The 12,043-nt window shown below is 29.4% G+C and overlaps 1 protein-coding gene across 1 annotated transcript in view; it reads right to left on the bottom strand.

The window, feature by feature from the left end:
* Positions 1–614: 614 nt before the first annotated feature.
* LOC107444504 (uncharacterized) overlaps positions 615–12,043 on the bottom strand; it is a 34,236-nt gene continuing 22,807 nt past the window's right edge. The window contains exon 3 of the mRNA XM_016058659.3: positions 615–1,515. Within this exon, the coding sequence (XP_015914145.1) occupies positions 1,323–1,515 (193 nt within the window). The 3' untranslated portion in view covers positions 615–1,322. The remainder of the gene's footprint in view (positions 1,516–12,043) is intronic.

A 12,043-nucleotide genomic window follows, 5' to 3' on the forward strand; every position in this document is an offset into this window, starting at 1 on the left:
AAAAAACGCTATTTTACACAAATATAGCCAAACGAAGGATAACATGGCTTAACCTAACCTTCTTTTCTGCTGTGGTATTAATTCTGTTTCAGGCGCGCGACCTGTTAGAAATGACATAAAACTCTTATGAATGGTAAAATTAAGCGTAAATTTAAACATGAAACTCACTAGAATATTAACTCATCGCCTCGTAAGCACAACATAAGCTGAGGAGTGATACACCGGAAGTTTTCTTAATTTGTTTTGGTTTTAGGAAGCTTGTTATTGCTTACAATCGATAGACCATCCATAAAAGTATTACTCGAATTTTTATGGAAATACATGATGGGTAGAGGTAGAAAAGGATAATAATTGTAATACTTATGAAATTTATTAAAAGATACAGTTCTGCCATCTGACGAATATATCCGGCACTAAGTTTACCACCCTGATCCCACTGAGGCAAGTTGCTTTTTAGCTATATAAAATTGTATTTCCTTGGATTTTAAGAATAAGAATGATTTTTAGTATTTTTAATATTTTCTAAATAAAAGTCCGGATGAACTTATAAAACAATGATAAGCCACAAAAAGTGGTATGCTAAACTTAAAAGTAAAAGATAGTGTGTTTCTAAGTTTTGAAAAATTGAAGAAGTTGGTAAATATATTTATTGATGTTTCTTCTTATTTTCGTTATTCTTCCTGACATATTCAAGAAAAATATATGCATGAAATTGTATTCATCATCTATTTAATACTTTAGGACCCAGTTGAAACAGTATCTTTTGTTAAACGTATTGTTTTCGAATTATTATTATGCATGTTTGCTATATTATAGAAGTTATCTATACGGTTTCACTGTTGATTAGTTTAAAACTATTATAATTAGGTAAATTATTTACCTTAGGGTTTAGTTGTTGTGGCCATTTTGAAATGTCTTGCCATTTTGCACTGAGCGTGTGGTGTCATCTTTAAGTAATTAAGTGAATTATTTTCGCAGTGGCTTTTGTTACACTGGCCTAAACCAAGATAGTAAAACATATAGGTAAAAGTATGTGTCTTATCATTTTCTTACCATAAACTTTTCTTTTATATGGTAAATCACGTGCGTCCGACGTAGAGCTAAAGTTGGTTTGAGGTATATTCACAGAACATTGATGGTTGCGCCATTTTTGAAATATGGATTCAGAGAATCACATTATATCTACACGTAAGGAATATTTTGCCTCTCTCATTTCCGAGACTACGAGATTTGTGCAACGAGAGAATGAAATAGTGTCTAAAACACAGGATGGATTGTATTCCCGGAGAGAGTACTCAATGGTTGGGAGTAGGAAACAATCATCAGTATTTGAGAGCGTCTCTGAGTACGGCTGTCTTCTCCTTGTCGTGCTTCAGACACTTGCCCCACCAGGATCTCTTGGCACACTTCTGGACATGCTTGAAAAGGAAGCACTTTGTCTGCACGACGTTGAAGAAAAGTTTGCCCACCATGTTGCCAGCCGCTGTACCCGACAGCTTAAGACAAGCTCGGAACCTGGGAAAAAAATACAATTATTTAGTGGAACATATGTTATTTAAATCGAATGATACACTATACAAATCATTGTTTGAGTTACATGTGATTTCATAGATAACAACTTTAAGAAATACCAGACATTTTAGCAAATTTTATGCCGAACAGGCGGTGGTCTGGAGAAGAAAAAAAAGTCGACCAAAGATCTCAATCACGGATCACGCAAATGTAGATTTTAGGGATTTATGTTTAAGTGATACTTTAAACATGTTAAGTGATATTCATTATGTAAATTGATACTTAAAAAAAACTGGTTTTATTGGTTTAGTTTTATTATACCATAGCTACATTAACAGGCTAATGGCGATTCGTCTTTATATATGACACGGTGATAAATCTGGCGCATGCGTGCACTGTACACTACCACAATAGAGAGTAAATAGTGGCAGTAATCACACGGCCTCCTCGCCATGCTTCCCAACCGTTCGTCAATCAATTAGTGTGAATTCTGTAGCATAAAGATACGAGCAGAGAAAAGGCAAAACATCCACTTTTTATCACGGGGAATCAAACCCCGATCTAAACCGTTGTACGCTAGACTTTACTACCAGGTTGCCTGTGCGGCTTGAAAATACTAAAACTTTGAAGTTTTACCAATTAAAATTTTAGTTGTCATTTTTTGAAAATATTTTGTACATTAACAATAAATGCTCTTGAAATCGTCTAAAAAATGAACAAAACGAAAAATGATCCCAAAAATCGATATTAAAGGTGGTCATTATAGAACACTCTGTAGTTATCACGATGGAATATTTGAATGTTATATGGGGAAGGAGCCAAGCAAATATTCATTGCAGATTAAAACCCACAGCTATAAAATAATAAACTTAAAATAACTTAATTTTTACCTCTGATGATGAAAGTTTTTCCTCCTTTTGTGTTTCCTCTTCATATGATGACTACTTTTATAAATTTTATGTGATTACCCACAATGGTGATTTTGATAACGTATTATGTTTTTATCATTTAAATATTTCTGATAACAAAGATGCTAAAGGTTCCTAAGGGCAACAATGTTCAACTACTTCAATTTTTAATTCGATATAAATTTTTGCGACAGAATGGAAATTTTGTATCTCTGGAAGATTCGCGTTTAAAATCTTTTTCAACCAGCAATTTCATCTCTCCTCCAACATGTTCTAAATGAGACCCTGAAATGGCAGGTGATACTTCATTGAGCTACCACATAGGGACCACTTTGTATTAAATTTAGAGGGCTTGTAACATAACCGTCCCACTTAGATACCAATTTTGGGTCTTAATTGCCCTCATTTGAAATTCTTAATAATTTTAAATCTCAATTACTTGCCATTGCAATTACAAGTAAATTACAAGTAACCATGATACGTGATTACATGTAGTGTTGACTAAATGTTGTGTGAACGGGATACGATTGCAGATTAATTATAGTTACATGTGATCAAAATTTAAGATTTTATGAAAACATTTTGTCATGATTACAATTAATCAAAAGATGTGGTAACAAGTAATCATGTTATCATGATTACATGTAATCATGATTGCAAGCTATCAAACATACGATAACAAATTATTACGATAAGTTGATATAAATTAACAATTACAAATAATAGTGAGTACAATAAATATTTAGTACAAGCCATTTGTAATTAAAGTACAAATTCAATTACAATAAGATTTACAATGTATGTACATGCAAAGTTTTCGTGCAATATAGATATGAATATATGTAACAATAAGTGTATGTAAGTGCATAAAATGTATGTCAGTACGTATACACATACAATGTATGTATGCATATAATGTATGAGCATACATTTTATGTACATACATACAAATCGATATAAATTTACATACAGACTACATGTATGTGCATGCAGGGTTTGCATGAACTATGTACAGAAAATACAAATATTTGTGTACGTATATACTTTCAATATTTGTAGTTACATTATATGTACGTATTTATACCCATACATTATTTGTACGTATTACGTAAGCATACATAATTTATATGTATGTACAGTGCGAAAAAATCCTAAGAAAAATGTGGTCGTTTATCCAAGGATAATTCCAAGCAAAAAATAAATTTTAGCAAATATTTACAATTTTTTATTATTTCATTTAATTATGGTTTAAAAATTTTTTCATTGTAAGGTGTACAAAATTCTTAGCATCATTTAAAATAATATAATTTTACATGATACAATACAAAATTTGAGCAAAATCAGTTAAATAGATCTTGAGAAATCGAATTTTAAATATCTGGCTTTTTTTAATTTTAATTTCACAGGAACTAATCAAACGATCTTACTCAAATTTCGTATTTTATCATGTAAAATTATATTATTTTAAATGATGCAAAAATTGTATACCTTACAATTCAAATTTTTCAATAATAAAAAATAATGAATATTTCCAAAAAGTTATTTTTCGCGTGGAATTATTTTTAAATAAACGAATTTTACAATTCGCTTGAAAATTTCTCACGGTAAAGCGAAATACGAAAAAGTAAAATTAACATTAAGAGGTGTAAACTTTGGTGCCCTCTCCTGACTAAACTGTTGAACAACTCCCAGAATGGGGCCTTATATTTTAGGAGTCGGAAATCCGAATCCGTAGAAAAAAGGTATGTTTATTTTGAGAAAGTACTTTTTTGTGTCGGATTTCTTAACTTAATATATCGCCTGCTTCAATTAATTCGCGATATTAACGAAATCAATTTCGCTAGAAAATGGCGATAAATAATGCTTCATGAAACGATTTAAACTTGTATTGTCTTCGGGTAGTATTTAAGCTTATATTTTAGCTAGTCAGAAAGGGTTAGAAATGTCTACAGCTGGATTTCATTGTTAGAGACGTAAAAGCAAGTTAATAAAAACGCTGTAAAAATGCAATGTCACATTTAGGTACCTTGAGTGTTGCATTTAAAGATGGATTACCTTAATTGACACAAAAATGTCCTAAATACGATAGTGATATGCGCTGCACTCTATAGTTAAGGAATTTTTTTAAACTTTTTCATCGTCATTGAAGGGGAAAGGAGGCGATTTCTTCTGGTAGAGTAGTATAATGTCCCACATATCATTCTGACTGGAGCAGGTTTTCCAACACAATGTCCCAAATCGAGCGGAAACTGAATATTTAACAAATGGACACCCCCAGTTTGTATGGGTTTGAATGTGTTTTTGACACAGAGGGATGGAGAGTTAGCCTTTTTCGATCAGCTCCCCCCCCCCCCTTTTCAGATCATTGTACCCTTTCCTGACTAGGGTAGCCTACACCGTAATTAGATTATCAAGTTTGAGATTTATATATTACTTCAGAAGAATTCTTTTAAGGGAAAATGTAGGTTTCGTAAAGTTATCTTTACCACCACTGCCTTATGAAAAACGATCGTTTCTACTGATTGATTCAGAATCTATTATGTAAATCATTTTAATAGGGTTCTTTTGTTGCATGGCGTTAATTTAAAGAATGTGTTTCGACCTATTTGCTATCGTCATATTAAAATATTTTATATAGAGGCAATGGAGTTGAAGAAATTTAAGTAGGAGTTTGAAAAAAATTTGCTCAACTCCAACTATTTAAAAGTTAAATCCTACAGGTTAAAACAAGAAATGAATTTATAAATTTTATGAAAATAATTTAGCAAAATATTTGTATTTAGTATGAGCACAAAATATTACTGAAGTAGATAGTGTGACGTTTATTATTTAATTTATAACTCATTTCAAATTTATCACATTTAAACGTTTTTGAGCCTATGTTATTTGATAGAAGTATTGAAAAAATACATAAATTTCAGAAAAAAATTTATCTCAGTTAAAAAGTCAATTGAAACGCAATGAAAATTAGTTCTATATATTCTGTTTGTAATATTTTTCTATCTCTTGGCATAAAATTTGAATTTAGAATTCCGTAAAAGTACCTTCTTTGCAATGCAACAATGTCTCAAAGTGAAAAATATTTTTCATCACAGTCAATTTCAAGAATAAATTTTAAAAAATATTCTGAAATGGCATGAAAGTAAAATAAAAGAAAATGGAAGAAGTATTGTTCTTGCTGTTCTGCCTTCATAGTAAAGAAAAGTATTTATCATGAAGCAAATATTTAAGCTTTCACATGAATTTGAATTTAGAATTCTGTAAAAGTACCTTCTTTGTAATGCAACAATGTCTCAAAGTTAAAAAATAATTTTCATCAGTTGCAATTTTAAAAACAGTAGAATAAATTTTAAAAAAAAAGAAAAATGTCTACTGAGGAATCAAATTAGCAAGAATGTAAAAGAAGTGTGAATGTCTAAGAAGTAAAATCATACAAAATGAAAGAGGTGCATGAATTTGAATTTAGAATTCGGTATAAATACATTCTTTGCAATGCAACAATGTCTCACAGTGTAAGTTGTTTTCGTCATATTTTAACCATAAAGCAAAACTATTTACAGTGGAAAAAAAATTCATATTTCACGTAACTCAGTGAAAAGTAATTCTTATTTGCAATATAACTTTTTTAAGAAAAAAAATAAACGATAAATATTCCTCGTCGGAGTAAAATATAAAATGAGTGATAGTAAATTAAGAAAAAAAAATTTATAAGCAAATAAAATTAACAAAAACGTAAGAATGATTTTTTTTTTATATTTTATCAAGATTTTAAGTGAATTTACCGATAAAATTTTTTTCTCCAGCTTTCAAATATTTTAATTTAAAACTCTTTAAAAGCACTTTTTTTTGTAATCACTTAAAGAGGTCAGGTCTCATAGGTCTTAATAAGTACTTGAGAGGAAGTAAGGGAAAGAGGTTTAAATTGTAGAATGGAATGGAAATTAAAAAAATATTTAAAATAAATAAATTTAAACAAAAAATGAAAAATGGTATTGTTTTTATTAATTTTTCATCTTCATAAAGAACGTATCGTGTTAACAGCGAGAAATATTTTACAGCTATCACATGAACTTGAATTGAAAACTCTGTAAAAGTAATTTTTTTGCAATACAGCAATGGCTGAAAGAGAAAAATTTTTTTTCATGGGAGCAAATTTTAAGAACATAAAATAAAAAAATGTGAGATAGTATAAATTAATATAAAATAGAATGAAAAGAGTATTGTTCTTATTTATTTTTTATCCTCATAGAAAATAACGTAGTAATGAGGCAAATTTTGCAGCTTTCACATAAATTTGAATTAAGAACTTTGTAAAAATACTTTTTTTGCAATAAAGCAGCGCAAAAAAAGTGAAAAAGCTTCTCCTCGGTTCAAATTTTAAGAGCATTAAAGGTAACAAAAAATAAGAAATGTGAAATGGCATAAATTAATATAAAACAAAATCAAAAAGATATAGTTTTATTTATTATTTATAATCATGGACAACATCGTAGTAACAGTGAAGAAAATTTTATAGCTTTCACATAAATTTGTACTTAGAATTCTGCAAAAGTACTTCTTTTGCAATACAGCAGTGTAAGAAAGTGAAAAATGCTTCTCATGAGAGCAAAATTTAAGAACATTTAGGGTAAAATAAAAAAAAATGTGAGATGGCATAAATTAATATAAAATACAATGAAAAGAGTACTGTTTTTTTAATATTTTTTATCCTCATAGAAAACAACGTAGTAACAGTGAAGCAAATTTTACAGCTTACGCATAAATTTGAATTTAGAACTTTGTAAAAATACTTTTTTTGCAATACAGTAGTGCAAAAAAGTGAAAAAGTCTCTCTTCGGTTTAAATTTTAAGAGCATTAAAGGTAAAAAAAAAAATGTGAAATGGCATAAATTAATATAAAAAAATGAAGAAGGTACTTCTTTTATATAACCGTATTAACATATTAATCATGAAAATTTTTTTACAGTCATTACATGAATTTTAAATTTAGAGCTCTGTGATGGAGTTTTTTTTTTTTTTTTTTTTTTTTTTTTTTTTTTTGCACTGCAGCAATGACTAAGGAAAAAAAAATTCTCGTCGGGGAATATTTTAAGAATATTAAGAGTGAAAAACTCAGAAATGGTATAAATTAATATAAAACAAAATTAAATTTTTTTTTATTTATCTTCAGAGAAAAGAACGTATTACGGTGGAAAAACTTTTCTAACTTATACATGAATTTGAATTTAGAACAGTGTAAAAAGTACTTTTTATGCAATACAACGATGACTGAAATTGAAATTCGTTTCTCGTAGAAGCAAAATTTTAAGAACATCAAGAGTGAAATAAAAAAAAGAAAATTGTGAGATGGCACAAATTAATATGAAATAGAAGGAAAAGGTTATTGTTTTTATTTATTTTTTATCCTCATAGAAAATAACGTAGTATTGAAGCAAATTTTACAGCTTTCACATAAATTTGAATTTTGAACTCTGTAAGGGTATTTATTTTGCAATACAGCATTATTGTAGTTTTGTTAGAAAAAATATTTCCCTTCGGAACTAATTTTAACAACACTTATAGCAAGCTTATTATCAATTTAAATTTTTAAAAAATAAGAAAAAAAATTTTTAGCTTGTAATTACCGCTTGCAGTGTGCAACATCGCAAAATTTGCGCTATTTTTTACGGAATCTCTCTCGCTACATATAGATATATTTTTCTAACTTATGAATGATAAAATTAGCTTAAATATATAGTATAATATAGCATAAATATTGCCTCAGTAGAATTTGTACCTCGAAAAAGTATTTCATCATGGTATTTTAATCACACTATAAATGTGTTTTTATTTAGTTTCCTTTAACGACAAAACTTTAAAATAAGAAAACGATTATGAAATTGGAGCATTTTGAAGAATTCCTTGATGTACAAATGATTACTTTTCTTTCAAATGATATGTTTTCATACGACAGTTTATGAAAGAACTACAACTTATCAATTGTTATTTTCAATATTCCTTGCTGATTCATTAATCCAAAATGACGATTAAACTTTGGATGTGGTAGTCTCCCCCATTTGGTCACTCACATGTTTAGATCAGTTTCTGAGTGCTTCGTCCAGCCATAAAAAGGCTATCTGACTCACCCCCCGGCCGATGGAGCGTAGAAGCAGGGGAGTTCGTCCCCTGGGGTAGCCTGGAATATTCGAAAAGAGAGATGGGAAAGTCTCTCCCGTTTTCTTTATTCTTGATGCCCGGAATAACACAATCAACCCCCAAATTAAATTCATACAATATGTAATGTATATTTAACAAATCCATATCTGCTGTGATTAGTTGAAAAAATATGTTAAAATTAGCTTTCAACTTAACTTTTCATCGGTTTAGCTTTTTAGTCGGGATACAACTCGAAATCCTTCTTTTTTTAGAAAATGAACACACCTCAATATTCGTGTTTAAAAGAAGGACGGAGAAAAAAGATTAAAAAAAAGCATATTTTTAATGTTCAACCCAAATGTAACAACTAAACAAGGAATTTCGTACTTACTTTTTTAAACACTCAGCTTCGGGGGTTAAGTCCGGGATTTCAGTGATGGATATATAGTATACTTTCGATATCACAAAGCTAAATCCCTTCAACTTTGTTAAAAAAATTTCGAAGCAGCGAGTTTACGAAATAACAAGTTCAGAACTAAATGTGTTCTAAAAACTTAAAAAAAAAAAAAAAAAAAAAAAAAATTCTAAATAGTTGACTATCAGTCTAAATATAACAAAGATAATTTTATTTTTAAAGTGAGGAAAAAACAATTATGCATTAAACAGAAAAGAATTGGCTTACAATGAACTTACATTATGATTTCGCCGAAAAAATTCGTTTTCTATTTCGATAAAAATTCGACATAACAGGGTTTTGAGTAGAAACTCTTCAACATAGGAATTCAAATTAACATTAAGTCGATATATAATGCCAAGGGAAAAACATAGCAAGGTTTTCGATCTATCTAAATTCGAGTTATCGAAGTATATTGTATTATCCATTTTCTTAAATGAATGTCCAGAATTAAAAGTACTATTGCTCTTTTTGTTACTCCAACAATTTCTTGACATTTCTATTTTGGAATAATTTATTTTTAAAAAAAGAATCAACACGGGTATCGTCAATAGATGTATAATTGAGTGTATCATGAAATACTTTTTTTTCGAAAATTGAAATTTCAAATCGATAAGCATTTGTGTTTGTGGTTACAATACAGTCAAAAAATTAAGTATTTAAGGGATCCCGAAACGCACCTAAAGTTTCATTTTCTGGGGTAAAAAGTGTATTTTTTAAGGTACAAATATATTTCGTATTTTAAACACCAAAATCAAAAATGTAACGTTTCGAGTAAAAATTATGTATGAAATTAGCTTTTAAGTCTTCTCGGATGAAATATTCTTTTATTCCTCTCAATCTACACATGAATATTCGCTTAAGGATCGAAAATATGCGTTGTTTGATAAAAGTGAAGGTCATCCCAGAAAGAACTTTAGTCTGATGCAAACCGTTCCTTTTTTTTATAAATAAAATTGATATGAATCAAAGTGATAATGAAATTTATGAAAGAAATGAAACTATAGTCAACCACATGTATTTTGTTGTTAACTTTATTTTGTATTTATTCAATCAGTTTTTATGAAATAAAAGTAAAAAATAAAAACAGGAACCTTTAAGAAATCCTTATATAATAGAGACTTACTTTTCAAAAAACTTGTTCAATATTGAATTTATATTTTACAAAGAATTGTTAGAAATGTTCTCTAGCAAAGAGTATAGCAACATCTCGAATGACTCTGCATATATATATGTTTTCTTTTCATTTTTATTTTATTTTATAACCGTCACAGAACAGCCGACCTAATTTTAGGTTTATGACTACTCATATTTAACTCCGTAGCCTAGTAATTTTGAACCCAATCCAGAAGACAAGTGAACTCTTGCATCAAGTATTGGGAGAAAATTTGCCTTCGTGGGGGACTTTTTGGAGGAACTTACCCACATTTGCGCTACATGGAAGGGAAAACCACGAAAATCTCCCACGATTTGTGCTGACGGCAAGGGCATTCCAATCCATGATCTGTTTACCACAGAGGATATTTTACTTCAGCACTGCGGTCGGTGCGAGCCGGGAACGGAATTTGTATCACCAGCCATCACTGGGATTCGAACCCGATTCACCTCGTTGGGAGACCATCGCCCTATCCCCTGAGCCACCACGACTCGGTTTGATCATCATTTTATTTTATTTTATTTTATTTTATTTTATTTTATTTTATTTTATTTTATTTTATGACTGTCGTTGAACAGAATACCCATCTTGAATTTACGACTACCAATGTTCAACTCCGAAGCCTTCTCGAGATTTTTATTTTGGGAGGTCACGCTTCACTTGATATCAACATCTTTAAAAAGAATTAGTTGATAAAATAAAAAGAAAGAAACAGAGAATATTAATCATAACATTTCTAAGGAAATTTTTCTAAAATAGAAATGTTTCAAGAGAAATAAGAACCGTTTCCAATTTTGAACTCTTAATACAATATAAGGTTCTCGTCATAGATTTTTAACAAGTAAAATTGGTTCTCATTTATTAGGGTGAAACCTCCAGGAAAGATTTCTCAATGTAGCTATTGACGACCACTTTTAGGAGACACGGAATTTTTTCCAGAGACTTTATGTTGAAGAAAACCTTTGGGAGAGACTATCAAAATCTCTCATAGCGACCGGACATACCTCGGTACTAAATGAGGAAAAATCAAAATGAAATATGAAAAAGTATTTATAAAAATAATATGATATCAATAATATATATATGAATCAGATTAAAATGTATTCAAAATATTTGTGCGAGGTTCTTATTTAGAGAGCTCTTTTTGACGATAACTGAAAGAAATCTACAACCTCATGTTAAGTGCACTAAAGATGATGCTTGAGAGTTGAAAGTTAGATTAGATTAGAAGACTTGAAAGTTAAATTCGAAAAAAAAAAAGTTATTTTAGAAAAAAACTAAATATCTCAAACAAACCTCTTCTCATCTTTTAATGGTAATTCATTTTTATGATAAAAAATTAAATGCAAACTTTAAAAAAAAGAGAAAAAAAAGTAACATAATTGTTTTAAAATAATTCTATCATTCATAACTAGTAAATTTGTTTTTACTCATAATTATATCATTAGGGATCATTTTTATCGACGCAAAATTTTATTCATCCATCCATTTTTCATGACGCCAACACACGTGGCATTTCCACACCAAGAAAATGACACTGACTAAAATTAAAATCGTTTGAGGAAAACCATTGATTACATTTAGGAGTCAATGGAGGTAACCCCTAAGAACGAACTTTATTAACTGTGGAACAGAGTGGACGCTCCCGAGAGGTTTCACCGTACTTCTTATTCTATCCTACATTCTACATTCTATCTAGTTTAAATATTTTTTTTTTCGAGTCAAGTAATTGTTCATTTTGTTAACATGAAATAATAACAATTAAATATTTTATGAACAAAATAATATTTCTTCCCATTAAAAAAAAAAAAAAAATCGACTTTGAAGAAAACTTACTCGATTGGAAAATAATTGTATCATTGTCCTTAAATTCTTCAT

This window comes from Parasteatoda tepidariorum, chromosome 6 (genome assembly GCF_043381705.1).
Source record: "Parasteatoda tepidariorum isolate YZ-2023 chromosome 6, CAS_Ptep_4.0, whole genome shotgun sequence".
Lineage (NCBI taxonomy): Eukaryota > Metazoa > Arthropoda > Arachnida > Araneae > Theridiidae > Parasteatoda > Parasteatoda tepidariorum.